Source organism: Carassius auratus, chromosome 4, assembly GCF_003368295.1.
Source record: "Carassius auratus strain Wakin chromosome 4, ASM336829v1, whole genome shotgun sequence".
Classification (NCBI taxonomy): Eukaryota; Metazoa; Chordata; class Actinopteri; order Cypriniformes; family Cyprinidae; genus Carassius; species Carassius auratus.
In genome coordinates, this window is record NC_039246.1 from 8,058,885 (window position 1) to 8,080,133 (window position 21,249).

Here is a 21,249-nt window from a genome sequence, read left to right on the forward strand (position 1 = left end):
AATGTGCTTTGTATTAACAAAAATATAAAAATGTCAGAAAAAAAGTCTGCTATTTTGATTGCTATATGCTCCCCCAATATATTTCATTAATCTAATTTTATTTTGCATGTTTTATTACCATTTTGGCATTGTTCATGACAGTTTTAGTGAGTTTCACACTTACATCCTCAATTTCCAATGAATCTCTAAAATTGACCACTCAGAACACTATTGACCATTCAATAAACTTTATTCATGGACTTTCTTTACATTTGATTCAATACATCAAAATAAACGTCAGGTCTTCCATATCATCTCGAGTCCTGCAAGATGACAAGATGTCATTACTGAGTCTTGACAAGTGCTTGACTGCATAAGGTGACACCCTACTGAGAGAACTCGGTTTAACTCCAGCTGAAAACACACAACCAGTACTGGACAACCATTGTAGAACATTATACGGCCACCTGTCATGAGGCAGAAATGAACTGCAGCCGCCAGGGCAGCACAAAGGTGAAAACTGTGGCCACATTCAAGTAATTAAAATGGAATATGAACGGTATCTTTGGATCAGTAGGGAAAGTTGGTGGCACATCATGTGCGTACACAGCGTGTATTGAGATTGATTAGGTCTTAAGTAGGCAACCAACCATAATAGAATAGCTGTCAAATCCACACGCTTTGACATTGGCTTAACTACACACAGCACAAATACTGTTACACACACAAGAATAGCAAGCCACAGCTCATAATTCATAAACAGAAGAGGTTCTCGTTACATCTTCATTGCCTGGTCGCATATGAGGACATCTTTTCCAAGGTCCTTAGTATACATGTGTGATTAACATTTAAACTCCATATTTCATTACAATAATTCAAAGGAAATGTGCTTATCTGTCATGAAAATAGTGTCACAATACAATGCAAAAATACATAATGCAATTACATTTCAAAAAGGTTTTCATTGTCACTGAAGAATATCATTTCTTAATTTTCTTTCTAATTTCATGGTGAAATGAAGTGAGATTCTCACACAACAAATATCTGAAGCCCACTTCCACAGGGAAAAATTTGAGAAAAAATAAATAATTAAAATGTACTCACTTTTATTTACTTTGGTAAATAAAAATCATGAAACTATACCAAACTATAACAAAAGTCAAAATTATAAGATATTAAGTCAATTATGATATAAAAAGTAAAAATTATGATAAAGAAAAATTTTTAAAGTTGTATATTTTTTTTTTACCAGTATTGTATTGTATTTAGCTTTAATTCATTTTTAGTTTAGTTTTAACTTATGACCTTTTAAAATTATAATTACTCCTTTTATTTATTATATAAATTTTTATTTTTAGTCATTTTTAATTATGATTCAAAACAATTTGTATTTTTATTAGTATCATTTAAAATCCTTTTGTTTAAGTTTTCAATAATGACTTAATTATGACCCAATTATGACAATAATGTCATAATTATGATTTACCAAAACTAGTTTTTTTCTTATGTGGCAAAAATGAGCTTCCCGACAATCTTTCAGTCTATGAAGGACGTGAACAATGTTTTTTCCTGTAATAGCAACAGAAATTGTGTTGCCTTTACAGATGCGTCTTGGGAAATCCATACCCTCAAATCACAAGTGCAGCTCAAGGAAACATATTAATTGCATATTAAAGCAGCTGACATGCACAACAGCGAAAAGCAATTTCTCTGTCCTATGATAAACGCCTTCATTCTTCGATACCGCAGGAACAATAAGAGCTTTCATAAGAAATAAGACATCAGCATAGGAAACACAAACACAAAATTCATTATAAAGGGAGTAAATATTCTCAGGAGTTGCAACCAAGGAAGACAACGCAGAGAAGAGTGCTACAGTATTTACATTTACATTCCGTCAGCTGAACAGCCGTATATACACTGACCCTGCAGTGACACCGCGTAGCTGTCAGTGTCTAGCTCTCTAATGCTACATTTCCATGCATTAAATGTCGAGAAAACATAGAGTTTTGACAGTTCCAGGAATCTGACTTTGGGATTTTATTAGCGCTACTACTCTCAAGACCAGCTTGATCGTGGTGGAAGACAAATGTTGACAACTGGAAGCTGTCGCATGCAGCAAGAGATATCACCAGCTACTTCGAGGACTCCAAAGGTTGAAATGAAAAATGGGCAATGCTAATGCCTAGCTGAAACAGCTGATCCTATCTAACACAAATCTAATACAGCCTATATACTGTAAATGCTGTGAAAATGCTGTTGACTCCATGCCTCTTCATGATGATTATCTGGGTAAAACAGCATAAGAAACAGTATGACATTGTGCTGAGCTGAAGGCGACTCTTCCATTCAAAGAATCTCAGTCTTTAATGATCCAGCTGGAGGTTTTTAAGTGAAGTGGGGATCTATATTGCACAGTGAGTGTACGGGTCCTCAAACACCTGCTGCTCTTCGATGCCTCTCGCAAACAGCTTGATCAGCTGGCAGTGGACCCTAAGACAGAGAAAGAATAAACAAAAATCAAACAAAATGCTAACACTTCACTGGAACAAACAGCATGCTAAAAACCACCCTAGGCTTACTGGAAAAAAAAACCACGCCTGTGTGTGCGCTGATAAAAATGATAATGAGGTGAAATAAATCCTACAGAAAAAAAACTAATGTAATTTCTACATGAAAAAGTTAGTTCAAGCGAAAATAAATAAAACAAATCTTCTCAACGTTTCTGATACTGGTGTTCCCATTTTGCACTGGGGCATGAATAATAAGGCAATTTTCCCCCCTGTTGTTCGGCTGTATTTACACTTTTTTTTAACACCATTGATTTTATTGTTAGGCTTAGTAACTTGTGATTTTGTCACATCTGGAGTTCATTTCGGACCCAAGTTAATGGATATTGCATTTGAAAATAATGTACCACCTGCACTCAACCCTACCCTAAACCTAACTCATAGACTTAACAAAAGCAAACACGAGAGAAAATCCCATTTGCTGAAGCAACCTCACCATTTCAAACACTCGTGTAACTCGTACCAGAGCGCTCCACATGACAAGTGCAATGCTATACCAGGCGAGCTACTGAGCAACTTTACTATGTTTACTACTAATACTTAAACTGAACTGAGCTGGATGATCACGTCACTGAATCAATGATGAACTGACTTTAACTGTAAATTAGGTGTTTACTGTTGAATTACTACACAATATTTTCCTGTTTAATACTGCAAAGCTCCTTGAGACAATTTGTAAATTTATTAAAAGTTCTATATAAATAAAAGTGACTGTCAAAACACTTCCCCTGGAATAGTGTTAATTTGAGCTAAAAACTGCAGGGAATTGTATATGGATAGGTTAGTTTTTTGGAGTTATCTAAAAATGTAGAATGAGGCATGTTTTTCCAATGAGCCTGCTCTGATTAAATATTTATACTCTAATATTGTTTATTTAATGTATTTTTCGGACTATAAGTCGCACCTGAGTATAAGTCGCACAAGTCCAAAAATACGCCATGATGAGAGAAAAAAAAACATATGTCGCACTGGACTATAAGTCGCATTTATTTAGAACCAAGAACCAAGAGACAACATTACAGTACCGTCTACAGCCGCGAGAGGGTGCTCTATGTTTTCAGTGTAGACTAAAGGAGCACTGAGCAGCATAGAGCGCCCTCTCACGGCTGTAGATGGTAATGTTTTCTCTTGGTTCATGTCAAATTAATTTTGATAAGTCGCACCTGACTATAAGTCACAGGACCAGCCAAACTATGAAAAAAAGTGCGACTTATAGTCCGGAAAATATGGTACTTAAAGGGATCATATGACGATGCTAAAAATAACATTATTTTGTGTATTTGGTGTAATACAATGTGTTTATGCGGTTTAAGGTTATAAAAAAACAACTTTATATCTGAATGTGTCGCCTTTCTGAAATGCTTTGATTTTTACAACACTCATCATTCTCTGCTGTTTGGCCAGCTATCCAGTGCATTGTGATTGGCCAAATACCTCAAGCGAATGACTGAAATGTTATGCTCTTTACCATATTTGGAAACTCACAGCGTCTCCATGACATGGCGGCGGCAGCAACAATACTACAGCGAGAATAAAAGTTATGCCTTCTATCTTTGCGTAAACATTTAGGTGGTGTAACATTTAGCATTTAGTAACATTTAGGTCTCGTTCTTTGTGATCCCATGTTTTAAACTTTAGTTAGTGTGTAATGTTGTTGTTAGAGTATAAATAATATCTGTAAAATTCTAAAGCTCAAAGTTCAATACCAAGCGAGATATTTTATTTAACAGAATTTGCCTCCATAGAACGGCCCGTTTGGACTACATCCCTCTAGTTCCTGCAGTAATGACGTCACTAAAACAGTTTTTTGACTAACCTCCGCCCACAGGAATACACAAAAAAGGGGGCGTGGTCTTGTTGCGCTCTGACGGAGAAGAGGAAGAGTTGCGTTTGTGTTTGTCGCCATGTCGTTGAAACGCTGTTATTTTCATCTTGGAGTCCAATCATCTTTGTTTGGGCTTTCCAGGGACGCTGTACTTAGAGATCAATGGTTACAATTTTTGTTTAACTCTGTTCCTGAAAATTATAATCCACTTGTAAAACTATGTGCAGCACATTTTGCTGAGGACAGCTTCCTCAATCTCAATCAGTTTAATGCCAGATTCGCACAAAGATTATTCTTGAAAGATGGAGCAGTTCCCTCTTTGTCTGGAGAAGGCGTCGTTTATGGACCACAACCGGTAAGTGTATTTTATTATTTAAGTTGGTGCGTTTAACAGTTTCTGTAACTTATTACACTAAGGGCAACGCTGTTTAGCTTTGTTAACTAGATGGTAGGGCTGTGCAAAAAAATCGAATGCGATTTTCATGCGCATCTCGTCAGTAAAAACGCTCCTATGATTATAAGTACATCTCCAGCATGTGCGTTAAGATCAGGATTGCCAGGTTTTCAAAACAAATCCTGCCCACTTGCTTCTCAAAACTAGTCTAAAAATCACAACACAGGAACCGCTGGCACTATCACAACTCGTTATGTATTTCTGAAGGATTTACTTCATAGAACAAGGAAGTCATCAGCCCGTTTTTATGACAGTGAAAACAGCGGTATACAGATAAGTGAATTGTGTGAAAACAACTGTGTTTTTTACACGTGAAACATGAACACATTTTATATTGCACACTGTAAACACAATCAAAGCTTCAAAAAAGCACGGAAAACGGGACCTTTAATATTTCAATATAAGTGTAATATTTAATTACAATGGTTTGTCTAAATCCCCAAGCCAAACGATTTGCAATAGTAACACTGATGCTTGCCTTAACAAACACCACTAATGCGTTGTGTCCTAGACTAAAACAAAGTACGAGCAAGTGCTGGTAAGCAATAAATGCTATGTCGTGTTGAGTAAAAGTTTTGTAGTTTAAATGCATGCGCTCCTAGGAGGTTCGGGGGCTCTTTAATTTCCTCTAATTCCACTCAATACTCTGGAGGTGAGTTCAGTGCCAGGCGATTGCCTTTTTCGGCCGTGGTATCATCATCAATTATCTCAACAGGTTATTTGCTTACTCATTCGAGAAACAATTACTGAAGCTGAAAATGGAATAAATGAATGGACTTCTATTTTAATTAAAGGAGGTGAGCCTTTAACAGTGAGAGGGCCATTAAATTAGGAGCATTTCACTGCTACGCATTGTTGACACAGAACAATGGGGCGTGAAGGAAATGATGCATTTGGGCGAGCCGTCATGCAGTATCAAGGAGGAGAACAACTCCTCTGCAGGCACAATGGAGGGAGTTTTTAATTTTAATAGCATCTTTTCCACAGGCTCAAGCCACAAAAGTCCATTTATTTACCCTGTTTAGTATGCTAGTGCTGAGATGATACGATCTTGTGCTCAAAAGACCTCAACTACAGCTTCCACTAATTGACAAACGCTGCTCATTTTGTGTCGGAGGAACATTTTCTGAAAGACTGAGGTCTAAAAGAGACAGTGACATCTCTTAGATATATGAGGAAGTCTGAGTGAGAGTGGCAGTGACGTCCACACCCCTTAATTACAACAACAATGAGGACTTGCTTAAAGTGATTAGTGTATTAAAACTACAATGGCGCACGTTTTCCTTTCTGAAACATGACACGGTGTAACAGTTCTCATTTTCACTAAATGCATCTTTGAAATTCATAATTTTTCATTATTTGTAGAGTGGGCGTTATCACTCAAGTGAAGTATCTAGATATAGCATTTCTGTAACTCGAACAGTGGAGTAATGGGTTCACTTCCACAGAGTCCAATAAATGAACTCATAAAAACCTCAATTGCAAACACAGAGGGTGTATCTGGATAAGGGCACCTACCGGACTTGGATGGCAGTGTGTGGGAGGATCTCTCCATCACAGTTCCAGTTGCTCTGGGAAGGCATGCAGCCACAGGCTCTGTGCTCCCTGCAGATCTGACTGAGGAATCGCTTGCCTGTCGCTCCGCTGTCTCTCAGGTCCACTTCAGAATCACACTCCTGATATCTGGGGGTGAACCGGAACTGCTTGACCCGGTACACCTCCACAAAAGAGTGATCGAACTGAACAAAGAAAGAGAACAAGGGTAATGCTTACGGAATCCCACGTCAAACATCATTTAACGTTAAGTCAAAAAAAAAAAAAAAAAAAAAAAACATTCTGAGAAAGAGAAATTAAGTTACAAAATATTTCTATTTTAAATAAATATTGTTATTTTTTATCATTCTATTCATCAAAGAATCTGGAAAGAAACAGTAGCACGATTTCAACAAAAAGCAGCACGTACATTTTCACATGGATGAAATAATGAAAAATGAATGAATGCTTCTTAAGCACTAAATCAGCATATTCAAAGGATTTCTGAAGGATCATGTGCCACAAAGACTGCTGAAAATTCAGCACTGTCATTACTAGAATATATTACTAAATTATATTACAACAGAAAACAGTTATAATGTAATCATATTTCACAATCTTGCTGTTTTTACTGTATTTTTCTCAAAATAAATAAACCCACGTTGAGGATAAGGGGCCTCTTATAAAGTGATTAAAGAAATCCGACATTTTTAGATTCATAATGTCATAGTAAATTTAGGTTCTGAATTTACAAAAAAATTAATAAAAATAAATAATAATAATAATAATAATAATAAAAAAATACTATATTTTGATGAGAAATAAACTTGGCTGGATAATTTTATTTGTTATTATTAAATATTTGTGATTACTGGATAAAGATCGTTTTGATAAAGACTGAAATTATAAAGAGGCATTTCTAGTTGTTTAAATATTTTAGGAGTTAAAAAAAGCATTAAAAAAAATATAAATTGCCATGAATTTCAAGGTTTTCTATGACTTCAGAAACCCTGCTGTTACTAAGAACTTCAAATAACATAATTATCTGCTCTTTTTCCAAGAAAAAAAAAAAAACCTGACTTACAGTTAATTAAATATACATATGAACTTATACTACTATATAAAATATAGAGTTAGCATTTAGTGGATAGCGGGGATACTTTTTTGAAGTGTGCCAGTTAAAGAAAGTGGTGTTTTTTCACATCCTTTGGTGAGACATGAATGGAATATCAAGTTAAATCTACTGATGTTTTCTGCTGAGATAAATCAGGAACCTGGTCATCCTTATTGGTGTGGCGCAGCAGGTGGCGCAGGAAGTCGAGTCGGGAGCACTTCCTGACGAGGATGAGGTCAGTAGTTCCATCTGCTAAGTGCGCTGACGGCGAAAGCCCTTTAGGACTGCGAGGACAAGCACAACTCATGCTGGCAGCATTGATGGCCAAGAACTTTCCCCTGATGACCGTCCACGTATCCTGACACTCTGAAATACAACAACATCATGTGAAGTGAATAACTAGTATACCTCTGAGCAATGAAGTCTATAGACCCTTGTCACAAACTTTCATACATGCATTTACACATATTTTTTGCGAGGATAGCCAACAGTAGGCCACCACCAAGAACACCCTAACGTCTCATAACCTTAGAACTTCAAAATCTCAGAACTTTATTTTAATGTTGTAGGCTATTGACATCATACTAAATACAGTAAGTAACTTTGCACTTACATTATCAACTACATGTCTACTAACTCTCAGAGTAGACTGTTAGGTTAGGTTTAAAGGGTTAGTTCACCCAAAATGTATTTTCGATGCTTCAAAATATTCTAACTGACCCTCTGATGTCACATGGACTACTTTTAGTAGTTTTTCTTACCTTTCTGGACATGGACAGTAAACCGTACACACAGCTTCAATGGAGGGACTGAGAGCTCTCGGACTAAATCAAAAATATCTTAAACTGTGTTCCGAAGATAAACGGAGGTCTTAAGGGTTTGAAACAACATGAGGGTACGTTATTAATGACATAAATTTGCTATCTGGGTGAACTAACCCTTTAAGGTTAGTAGTATAAGCTGACATATACTTGCAAAGTTTCTCATAGTCAGTATGTTGTGGAAGATATTAAGCAGACAGTCTCCTTATACTCTAATGGCTGCTAGTTGACATGTAAAGTAACTTACTATTAGTAGAATGTCTAAAGCGGACTATCAAAATAAAGTGTTACTGTTCCATTTCTTTCACCGATGGAGTTTGTGTTTTTGTCGCCTCTGGTTTGGTTAGTTGAATTGAACTTAATTCATAATTGATGTTCTTCAAGGGAACTGAATCATCACTAGACTGACCTCAGCTGAAAAGTGACACTATTGTTTTCGTTTTTATAGCTGCTTTACAGCAGAATTGATCTCTGAACTATAATTTCCCTGTTTTTCCCTGTAAAGCTGCTTTGAAACAATCTGCATTGTATAAAGTGTAACATAAATAAATGACTTAAAATTAGAAATAAGTTTTGCACTGAATTCCGAAAATGCAAAAATCTACACTGAATTTTTTTTTTTTTTTTTTTTTTGTAAATTCACAATTACACAGAAAGGGTAAAAGTGAAAGACGAAATACCGAAAGACTACTTTCTTGTAATAAAATTTCACAAACAATTTACACAGAAAAGGCAAGTAACAATTAGTTTACCTCCTTACAAGATGTTCAAGACATTTTATTTACAATTTCGAAAATCCATTTTCAAAGTGTTGCTATAAACTGGAAAAATGAAAGAAGCCAGGTGATTTTAAATCCCAAAGCAAGTATAGCTGTGGTGCTCTCCCACTGATGAAGGGCCCTCGACTCCCTTTCCTGTTTACATCATTCTTCCCCTTATTCTTCCCACAAGACTCTATTTATGTCACGCGGTCTAAAAGCGTTCAGGAAATCATCATGCACAAATGCCAATTTGGGATTGTGAGGGCAGAGAGTGTGTGTCTGTAAACAGCACTTATCAGTGCTCAGGGTAAACACACAGAATGCTGGGTAACGGAGGTGCCAGTTGTTCTGAGGGTGCTGAGAGGCAGAGATAATATGATGCGTGTGTGTGTGTGTGTGTGTGCACTCTCTAAATGATCAGCCGGGCGGCAGCTTGAACCATTTGGCCTAATGTTCACAAACAGCGTGCCAGTCGAGCCGACAGATGGGGGCATTACAAATCATGGCTGGAAATGCACTTTGTTGGCCTGTACTGAGGTTGGGCGCATTTACCACAGGGCAGATATGAGACTTCCTTTCAATAAACCAGCTCAGTTTAACACTGGCATTCCCAAATGCTCCTCACCAGCATCAGAAACGCTGTCTTCATTTTTGCCGACCAGTTTGTCAGAAGAGGATTGCCGACAGACACTACACCTGCAAGGCACAAACACCGGTTTAACAATAGAGGTGGGGAACACGGCTATATATCTGTTTAACACAAATAAGTAAACATCTAGATTAAAAATAATTTAGGCATGCTTTAAAAAATGGGACCTTACATTTTGAATATATTGTGAATAGGTTTGGGGTCAGTAATTATTATTATTTTTTTTAAACTAAGAAGATTTATTCAGCAACGATGCATTAAATGTATTAAAAGTGAAAGTAAAGAGGTTTAGAATGCTACAAATGATTGCGATTTCAAATAAATTCAGCTTTTTTGAACTTCTTCAACATCTTAAAAAAGAAAATTCAAATATCCTTCAAAATGTGGAGTGTGAATATCACCTAGTTCTAGTTTACAATATAATTAAAAAACATCAAATGATGGCTAAAAATTATTAATTATACGCGTTGAGTCATGTTGTATGAATGTTCACTTACAGAAACAGCATACAAAATGCATACAAAACAACGATGCACCGAAATGAAAATTCTTGGCTGAAGCCGAACAAAATGAAACACTGGGCCAAAGGCCGAATATGGTTTTTCGTATTTTTTGCGAATAATGTTACTCAACAGCTGATAAGTAACACAGTTTCAGCTCAGATTTTGAACCCTGTCCCTGGCTAATGACCAGATTGTGCGGTGAGCTTGTGCAGCGCTGTTCGAATGCAATCCATGTATGTACTAGAAAACATAACTAAAACTTTATTTACTAATCGGTTGAGGCCATTTCGTGATTTCAATCATCATACAGTTAACCATCAACAACAACTACTTCCTCTTCTCATCGGAGACGTGAAATGCAGTTCTAAAGTCTCTTGCTGTCAGTGCTTGTAATGATTTTTGCATCTTTCTCGGACTCTTTTAAATGCTTCTACACTGCCGACATGTTTGCTGAATTATTGCGCTCCTCTATTTGATCGAGTCACATCATTGTTCGGTACAATTTATTTGGTCTTTTCGCTTATTCCCGAACAAGCTTTTTTCGGCCAAACAATTTCAGTTGCTGAATATTCGGTGCATCCCTAATAAAAAAAAATACAGAACAGCATTTACCCAGTTCGGCACTGCATTTTGTCTCTGGGAGTTCCCAAGTTCCCTTCAGCAGGCAAGAAGGACACAGTTCCCTCATAGTAGCGATGTGACAGAAAAGTTTTAACACCTGTGAACAATAAATGAATAAAAGAATTCAAAAATAAAAGAAGAATTTCCATCCAAAATTGCAGATAAAAAAACAAATACAAAATAAATCACTTCCTGTGTACCTGAGATATCGTAACGGGCCGGGCCCATCCAGCGCTTTCTCTCGCTGTCTGTCAGCACATCTCCGTAGAACCCGTAACCCAGTAGTGACACAGAGTAGCGCAGGAAGCGGTCTTCATTGTGCACCGAGCAGATGTCCATTGGCTGAGAATCACCTGCAGAAAAAGCCAGGATGAATTTCAGAAAACACAAGCTGATAACATCAGAATCCTGTGCTAGGACACCGCACATAAGAATAGTGCATATTGCAGCAAAATTCGATATCCGTCTCTGTAAAAGCGGCACAGTAAACATTTTCCATTTTGGTATTATGCTTTATTTAAGAAACACGTCGCTCAAAGCTGCAAGTTACAGTGATTTCACCATGGTTAAGGTATGGTCATGTCATGACATCCAAAGGGAAGTAGTAACTGTAGTAATGCCCTTGCTGAACAATAAATAAATAAATAACTACATATACTGCGATAGCACTCAGACCTAGCATGCAAATACTGACGAGAAATTTACATAAGCATAAATATACATACATAGCCAGATATGCTGTATCATACTGCAGATATAGAGATGAGTACTTACCCACAACGATGTGCAGTGCTGAAGTGACAGGGTCATTTGAGCCAACTGTGGCGAAGCATACACAGTCAGTCGAACCTGTTTCAAAAACACATTTCATGGGTCAGGGGTTCAGAAATGGCCTAAATCTATCTCTCATAATTCACTCTGAAGGTTAACGTATGAAAATGACACTTTCATTTTCAATTTTGGTGGCATACGGGGGCAGCAGCAATCTAACCTTCAATTGTGAACGCTAACCAAACATCACAAGCCAATGGAGTTTTTAGTCTATTCAGCCCCTGTGAGAATAAGAAAGTTTTTTTCGATCTTGAAATGATTGTAGCTGAAGCATTTCAGGGCACTGTTATATGGAGAGATGAGATTTCAGATGAGTTCAGCCCTCTTTCTGTCTCTTATATGCTTTCTGGTAATCTAATTCCTCTTCCTCAGATTGCTTATATAACAGCAAAAACACACAGACTGCAATCTGCAAATGTGCCAGACTGATTATTTCACGATCCCATTACTGTTTCCACAAAGGTGGAAAAGTAAAATACAATGTTTTTCAATTATATATCACGATAAAACCATTTAAAGAGCAGTAAACAGCATGTTGCTTAAATGTCAGTCCCTTACTGCGTCAATACCATGATACACTGATAGTGTTAGATAACATGGTAATAATTAGCATATCAATGATTAGTGGGGTAGTGGGGAAGACCTGAGACTTTACAAGAGATTAATTAAATCTTGTAAAAAAAAAAAAAAAAAAAAAAAAAAAAAAAAAGCATAGAATATAGCATTTAAATATAGCATTGATCTTTTATGGTTTTGTCAGCTGTTTCAGATGCTTTTGTGTATTATACATCGAATCTTCAATGGCATTATTACATTTTAACATTGTACGTGATGTAAACATGATATTACAATGTTAAAAGCATGGTTTGTTTTTTGTCAGTGGTTTGGGATGCTTTCATCTATTATCTATTAAAGTCAAAGATTTGTCTCAAATTCCCTTGTTGCGCGGATCAGTTGTCATCCAGAAACAAGATAACGGACCCAGAGCTCTTCGTAGAAACTGTCACTAGTCCTTTCATGTCTGGACAGTGGGAGATAAGGCCATAAATAGACAGAATTACACACGCTGATAACATGGACTCCTAAGGTTTCGACATTGTCTGGTTTATGTGGCAAACAGTAATATCAGAAAACACGATTTGATAAGCCACAGTCATTAAGTTATCAATTGCTGGCAGGGCTCTTGTGAAGGGCATTCTGCAGTGCATGACAACAGTCTATATGTTCTGCTTGTGCTCTTTCAGGATGGCCATTTATTAATAACCTGTTTTGCCCAAGTATTTTTCTTTCCCATTCTCTTGCTTTAAAAATCTTGAAGTGCAGTATGTTGTATATTTTGAAGCTTTATGTATGTGTGTGAGAGATTATACACTTGCATCCAAAGTTCTAGGTCAATAACATTTTTTTTTTTAATATTTTCGAAAGAATTATCTTACCCAGGATGCATTATAAAAATATATTTACAGCTATATTATAAAATGCTATTCAAATTTTAAATGCATGTTTCCAATTCTAGTATATTTTAAAGTTTTATTTATTCCTGTGAAAGCAACGCTGAATTTTCAGTAGTCAATACTACAGTTATTAGTGTCAAAAAATATTCATAATATGCTGATTTGGTACTCAATAAACATTTCTAATTATTATCAATGTTAAAAACAGTTTTGCTGCTTAATATTATTATTATTTATTTTTTTGCTAACAGTGTTAACTGCAGATTATCCACAAATGATACATGCAATTCTGTCAATAAGAATGTATTAAAACTAAAAAAAAACCTAGACAATAAATAAAAACATTTATAAATAAAATAAAATACAATACAAGATGCTTTATAACAGCCACAGATATTCAACAAGCAACTGTACAGAGACCCACTAGTTAAAAATAGCAGTGCACACACAGACATGTTCTGTGTGAACAGCCCACTAAAATTTGATCAAAACAAAGTATCATCAAAGGCAACATAATGTTGCTTTCCATTTGTTGAACAGCCTTTATATATGAGTGAACCTCTGATGCCTAAACATGCTTTCTAGGCAGCTCACTAGGTTTTGGAAGAGAGCTATAATCTCCTGCAGTTCTCTTCTATTATGCAGCTGTGCCCATGTGCAGGTGTAAAACTTACAATGACTTGGAAATATCTCAAAACACAAACGCTGTAATGGAACCCTGAGTGACGGATGCTTCCAGGAACACTGCCAAGGAAGTGCCGAGCATGAAAAAGCAATGAAATTCATTCTGAGGAACTGTCTTGGCTGTATAGATTTGTGACGGTAGACAAGTGATTCTCAGTCCTGGAGCATCACCAACACTGCACATTTTGGATGCCTCCTTTATCTGATGCACCTGATTCAGCTCATCAGTTTGTTAATAGACTGACCGTAACATGAACTGGATGTGTGAGGGGACATGTACAAAATGTGTTCGGTACATGCTCCAGTACCAGGATTGGGAAAAACTGCTATAGACCAACCTGCAGGAATGATGCCGATGCGAAGTCCACACGGCATAAGGGTCTCCTCAATAGAGTTCTCATCCACACCTGCTTCTTGCTGCATACGGGAGACGAGGCCATGCATAATCTCGCTGAACATGCCATCACCTCCGACACACACCACACTGCAGTGAGAGAATACACTGATCATTTCAATGCATATTTGTTTAAAACTACATTTTCTTCAGTGAAAGGTAGGGTGCAAAATGAATGAAATGTGTGTCTAAACTCTCGTTCACAGAAATGGATGTTAAAAAGTAAAGAAAAAAGATCCAGACGCAACAGTCAGAGTTGTTTTGTGAATACAGCCTTTGGCCCAGCTATGAAGCAGCATCCATGTTGCTGTCACCAAAAGCTACTCCATTTTCAGTTGTCATTTCCCAAGCTGCCCGCCGTCATCTGCCGCAGTGCCAGACTGATGTTCATTGATGTGCAAATTTTAATCTGAGCTGTGCGGCAGAGGACGCGTTCCTCGGTGGGCAAATTAAGAGTCGCCGCACAGCGACCATGATCTCCCAGCAGGATGCCCACTCACCCATCATACTTCTTCAGATCAGCCTCTGTCTTCAAGTGGTCCCTGGCATGATTTGCACGCTCTGTAACTATAGAAACAAAAGAGAAAAAGCCATTGTTAACGGGACAATGACAGCGAGGCTGTGCAGAGGGGGAGAAACATCATTATGTTCATCTGGCAGTTAAATTGCATTTTTCTGCTGGCTTGATGGAGACCATCAATCAGCCACATCAAATGATGAAGCTGAAGTCACGGTGAAAAACAATCCCCAGTACATTTCATTACCGGTTCTTTACCATCAGCACTGATGTAAAGCCGTAACTCGGAGGGATGTGCTGAAAATGAATGGGGCCTAGGACCGAGCCCTGTGGATCACGTTGATGATATATGCCAAAGGTGATGTATGGAGCTTATTAAACCGTCGGCAGAACATCTTGTTTGGCTCCTCTAATGATTTGGTTTGAATGGTATTTGTCCAGCCAGACATGTACTTTACCATTTACGAAATGTCCGCATGGTCATAAAAAGAATACCCTCAAGCAACTGCTGAGTAAGCCTGTAAGCTTTAGCTCCAACAGCCAATATTCACACCAGCCTAGGGTCTTCCTCCCTCAAACTTAATAAATAATGGATGTCTTTGCATTCCTATGTTTATCGACTATCACAGTTTGCATTATGGCCAGCTCCTGTGATAGATGCCACTGTAAATAAAATCATATTCGTGGGACGGGTTGGCAGGTGGGGCCATTTGCCAACGGAGATCTATTCGCGAAGCATAAAAGCTCATTTTTTATTTAAATGTTAATGCAGGCGGCTGACGGGCACTCACCAATCACGTCGGTGGAAATGGAAGCCCGGGAAAAGATGGGGGCCACTTTATGGTCGTAAATCTGCTTCCCACGTTGTTTTCCTCCGTAGGGGTTGATGTACACTAGCAAACTCTTCGGTCGATTGGCTGCGGAATGAGAGGCGGGCAGAGCATTAAAAGTGAGTTTTTGTCTTCCTAGGCTGTCAAAACTACTTCATTAAGTTGCTTTTGAAAAACTTCATCTGATGTGACAACATAGAGAAGACCAAAACTCTACTTGTGCCTACACTAGGTTCAAAACACCCCCAAACTATCCATAGGATTGATAAGAAAAGTTCTGTGTTTTTTCAAATTTACAATTATTTCCTGTGTCTAAGCAAACACTAATGTCAAATCACAACATATTTGATATTTACATTTATTTTGATGAGATTCTATTTTGGCGGAGTTACTGAGGACAGATATAAAAAAAATAAATAAAAAATAAAAACTTTGGTTAACAAAAATTTCTGTTTTGGCTGATTAAAATGCATATTAAAAGGGAAGCAAGATTGTGTGATAGTAATTGACTCGTCCCTCAGAGTTTATAATCGAATGAAAAACGTTTATAATAAATTCACCCCAAAATGACATAATTATTATTCATGTACACAAAACTGGTTTGAAAATCACTGACATACCTATAAACAATAACTTGTCTTTTTTTCTATAGTTTATGAATAGCGTTGTTAGTTTACAATAGTACATTTTTATATTATACATAAATAAAAGACGCACTCATCAATGCAAGTTGTTCCCTAATAGTTTGGACCCAGAGCAGACACAGGGAATGTTCAGAGCAGTGGAAAGTCACGTTGTTGCACCACCAGCAGTGCTGCCTTGTCCTCTCTACATAGAAAACTGAAGAGAAACACAAACGAAAATGCCACATTATTCCAAAAACTAGGTAAAAGGTGACTTGTATGATAAGTATCGTTTTGATAATACACTCATGACATATAGATAAAGGAACAAACTATGTATTCCCCTGTTATCAGGGCCAGATAAGCAGATGACAGTCTGATTATGCTGGTGTACCTGTGAAAGCGTGCTGGCAGGAGTCCGCTGGGCTCTGAGGAACCTTCTGCCATTTCCCAGTGTTTTTACACGGAGAGTCATCTTCTTTTTCCTGAACGGCTATAATCTCACACACCGGGACACAATAACTACCTGTGAATAGAGGACCAGTGGGTCACATAACATGAGAGACATAACAAAACCTGTTGCAAAACCACAAATGGAACCTAACAAGTAGGGCTGGGTGATATGGCCTAAAAAAAAAAATCCCAATTTTTTCACAAAGAATCTGATTTACGATTCGATTTTTGTCCCCCCTACTTAAAATCAATATGCAGATGACAAAGAAATTGTTCAAAAGTTTTAACTCAATTTTGTTTTGATTTTACCTTCTGGGATTTGATCTGGATTTCCCCCTTGGGGTTAAAGTTCAATCAGAAACAACAAGCCAAAAGACAAGATGGCACGCCCTGCCATTATAAACCGTGAAAACGTTACATAACATAACATTCATATCATACTGGATACAGTTTGTAAGTCTGTCAGAGGTCTTCACAAGGTTTTTTTTTTTTCATGGAAGCTGCACTGAATTCAATCAGAGAGCCACTTTTACCGTAAAGTATCAAAAGTTACATCTAGTCACAAATAGCATGTATTTTTATCAATCTTTCATCCCTGATATGCAATGCAATGCAAAAGGGACTATCATTCTTTATCATTTACCAGTCAAAAAAGTACATTTCGTCATGAATAGAACAAGGCATCACTGGGTTCTGTTGCCTTTTGTTGGATCGTGCCACTCATGCCCGGTGTAGACATGGTGAGTTTGTTAATGGGTTATGTTATAGCACTGCTTGTTTTTAATGTTTTTATGAAATATCTGTATTGACTGCATGATCATATCATCGTGTTATTTACTGCCATGCGAGTCACAAAAGTAAAGCTTGGTGAGCCGCGCAACGAGTAACACTGCAGTAGGTTGATTTTTGTCGGCTGTGCTTGTGCTGCCGTGGTTTTTTTCATTTCATAGGGCAAAACACCATTAGATGAGTGCCTTTCTGAAGATTCCACTCCGCTCGCTCAACCCAGTCCATAATCTAAGCGTTCTTTAAGTGCATTTTATCTTGTGTGTGCTTATCACAGGCTTACTCCAGGTGTATTTTGTAAAGATCTACACACATTTAATCTAGTGTGTGTTCGCGGTTGTGTTTTAATGAGCCTGTTTTGAAAGTTCTAACGCACAACAATGGCAGCTATTTTCTCAGAAATAAAGTGAACGAAAATCAAATACACTTCTTTAGTTTTTACATTTTAGGTAGCCTATGTTTACTAAGGTTAGATTAACATATTGAATACATTTTCATTAGCCTAATACAATTGATAAAATTAAAAAGAATGTATTAATTTCATTTTGAAAAATTGCTTTTTATCAGCATGCATAGTTTTAGACAATTATCAAAAAGTTATTAAACAATTAGGCCTACTAGAGACATTTTATGTCGGAGCGGGATCTGAGCGGGAAATGGTTTATGGCGGGTGAGCGGAATATTAACAGAGCGCTTGTTTGTGTGGCTGAGCGACTGAGTGGAACGCACGTCCACAGAGCGGAAAACGGCAGCATGTCTCTACGCGCAGGGGGAGGGTTGAGCAAATGGGCAGATGTTAAAAAGAACTGATTTTCATTCAAACAAATCAATGTAAACTACACATTCGAGTTAATCGATAAAATCAATTTTTATCACCCAGTGCTACTGTCATGAATCAGAAGACTATATGCAACATTTGCAATTTATCATTCAAATATATCTTGACTCTATTTATACGATTTATATACTTCTTAATTATTCATATACTATTGCAATAATTGTTTATATTTACTTTTACAAACTATTTTACTATTTACAAAGTTATTTATTTCATTTAGTTGCCAAGACAACATTTCAAATGAACAATTATCTATTTGATATAATTTTTTATTATGACCCAAAACTTTCATCACATTATCATGACATAGTTATATTGGTTATATTGGTCCATTTAAATTAATTGTTAGGAATGTGAAGCTTTGTGCTGATAATGAACTGATTGGATTCATGCAGTGATTTAAAATTAGATTTAAAAAGTCAATAAAACATTGAACAGATGGTATGTAACAGACTGAAACATTTTTAGCACTTATTGTTATCTTGCCAGTCTATATCAATGGATCTTTGTCAAAGTAGATATAATATTTAATTCTTAGTATTGGAAAGAAGGCTATGAGTCTCACTGAAAATGTGTCTAATGTGGTGACTACCAACAGCAATGCAATTTATGGATGATCGTCTGAATCAGCTAGCCTACTGTAAGTATGTTTTGTTATAAGTTTAAAGGGGGGGGGGGGGGGGGGGGGGTGAAAAGCTATTTCATGCATACTGAGTTTTGTACACTGTTAAATAGTTGGATTCCCATGCTAAACATGGACAAAGTTTCAAAAATTAAGTTTGTTAAGTTTTTCTGTTCCAAAAATACTCCTTCCGGTTTGTCACAAGTTTCGGAAAGTTTTTTTCGAGTATGGCTCTGTGTGAGGTTAGATGGAGCTTAATTTCCTTATATGGGTCCTAAGGGCACGTCTGCCAGAAGAGCACGCGCTCCCGTATAGCAGAGCACTGAGAGCACAGACATTCACTGATCAGAGCGAGAGCGTCGCGAAATGTCACAAAAGGAGTGTGTTTTTGGTTGCCAGGGCAAGACAACCCTGCACAGATTACCAAAGAAAAAACATCATTAAGGGACCAGTGGATAGAGTTTATTTTTACAGAGCATCAACGGAGTTGTGCAAGTGTTTTTGTTTGTTCCCCTTCATTTCGAAGATGCTTGTTTTACAAACAAGGCCCAGTTTGAGGACGGATTTGCGTATCGTTTATTTCTTAAGGATGATGCAATCCCAACGAAAAAGGGTCACGATCGTGTGTTGGAACCGCATGCGGTGAGTAAAACTGCTTCAAATATCTCTGCCTCCTTGTTAGTGCGTCCCCTCCCATGCCGGAGACCCGGGTTCAAGCCCCGCTCGGAGCGAGTCGTTGCTGCTGCTGCTGCTCTCGTTCAGTTTCAGACTCGGGATCTGATTCTGGATCATAAATAAACGGCCGAATCTGACTGTTAGCCATGGTTTGTTTTGGATGATGGTTTTTTCCTCAAGGTAATGTCACAGCTTCCAAACGCTTCCAACACAAAAGCCTACTTGCGCTCGTGATTCTTTAGCTCCGCCCACACGTCACGTTTCCGGGAAAAATCGGTACAGACTATCTTTCTCTTCTGAATATAATAAAACTAAAGACTTTTTGGAGTTATGAAGGATGCAGTACTACTCTATAGGTACTCAAGATTAACTGGATATTGAGTGAAAACGAGCATTTCACCCCCCCCTTTAAAGGGTTAGTTCACATTTTGGTCCAAAAATAACGACTTTATTCAGCATTGTCTTCTCTTCCGGGTTTGTTGTGAGTGCATTCACAACACTGCAGTGATGCTGCTGATGTGTTATTTTTGTTATTGGGTGCACCAGAAAACATATCAGCTGCCTCATACGTCCCGGAACAGAAGACAATGCTGAATAAAGTCGTCATTTTTGTTATTTTTGGACCAAAATGTATTTTCGATGCTTCAACAAATTCTACCTGACCCTCTGATGTCAAATGGGGCCCTATTTTAATGATCTAAATGCAAAGTGTAAAGCACACGGCGCAGGTGCACTCAGGCCATGTTCAAATCCACTTCTGCTATTTTAACGACGAAAAAATAGTTGGCGTGCCCGGGCGCATGGTCTATAAACGGGTTGTCCCTATTCTCTTAATGAGTAATGGGTGTTTTCTGGGCGTTATGTGCAATAAACCAATCAGAGTCTCATCTTCAATTCCCTTTAAGAGGCAGTTGCGCTTGTGCCATGATGGATTTGCTATTTAAGCGGCAGAATTTGGCAAGCGCAAAGACAGAACGCGTCTCGAAGATTGTATGTGTGCGAGCGAATAGCCTAATTCTGATGCATGTGATGACTATCCATTATGACATGTAGGCATTTATATGTATATTTAGCCTACAAAAAAAATTAAAAATCTTATGCAATCTTATGTTTGAGTTGGTCTATGGCACAGTCTATTTTCAGCTCCTTAAAATAGCATTGAGCCAGCAATGCACCTGAACACACCTCTTTTTTAGACCGGCACGCCCATGGGCACAAAAAATGAGCGCAAATGCATTTGCTAATTAAACAACGTGGCGCTGGATGTGAAAATGCGAACAGCGCCGGACTGAAACTAGCAAACACACTTGCGTTGCATTGTGCCGAGTGTATTATAGGGCCCATGGACTACTTTGATGATGTTTTTATTACCTTTCTGGACATGGACAGTATATCGTACATAGATTTTTGATGGAGGGACTGAGAGCTCTCGGACTAAATATAAAATATCTTAAACTGTGCTCCGAAGATGAATGGAAATCTTACGGGTTTGGAACGACATGAGGGTGAGTCATTAATGACATAATTTTCCTTTTTGGGTGAACTAACCCTTTACATTTTTGATATTGACTGTTGTAGCAGAAATGACTCGAACCAGACAAATTAAAGAGTCGATCAGGGCTGTGGCTGAAACATGAGCCAAATTCCTCAGTAAGGCAATAGAAAGTCATAAAACATTCTGTGCCCCAAGTCCCAAGCAAGATAACCAACCA

General features: G+C 37.6%; 1 protein-coding gene across 1 annotated transcript in view; it reads right to left on the reverse strand.

Moving 5' to 3' along the window:
* Nucleotides 1-1,768: 1,768 nt before the first annotated feature.
* Nucleotides 1,769-21,249, reverse strand: part of LOC113057940 (ceramide kinase-like) — a 30,048-nt gene continuing 10,567 nt past the window's right edge. Inside the window, exons 2-13 of the mRNA XM_026225565.1 lie at nt 16,558-16,689; nt 16,258-16,380; nt 15,502-15,627; nt 14,694-14,760; nt 14,138-14,283; nt 11,605-11,679; nt 11,031-11,183; nt 10,822-10,927; nt 9,683-9,753; nt 7,636-7,841; nt 6,347-6,567; nt 1,769-2,472 (exon numbers count right to left, since the gene is read on the reverse strand). Coding sequence (XP_026081350.1) covers nt 2,385-2,472; nt 6,347-6,567; nt 7,636-7,841; nt 9,683-9,753; nt 10,822-10,927; nt 11,031-11,183; nt 11,605-11,679; nt 14,138-14,283; nt 14,694-14,760; nt 15,502-15,627; nt 16,258-16,380; nt 16,558-16,689 — 1,514 coding nt within the window. The 3' untranslated portion in view covers nt 1,769-2,384. The remainder of the gene's footprint in view (nt 2,473-6,346; nt 6,568-7,635; nt 7,842-9,682; nt 9,754-10,821; nt 10,928-11,030; nt 11,184-11,604; nt 11,680-14,137; nt 14,284-14,693; nt 14,761-15,501; nt 15,628-16,257; nt 16,381-16,557; nt 16,690-21,249) is intronic.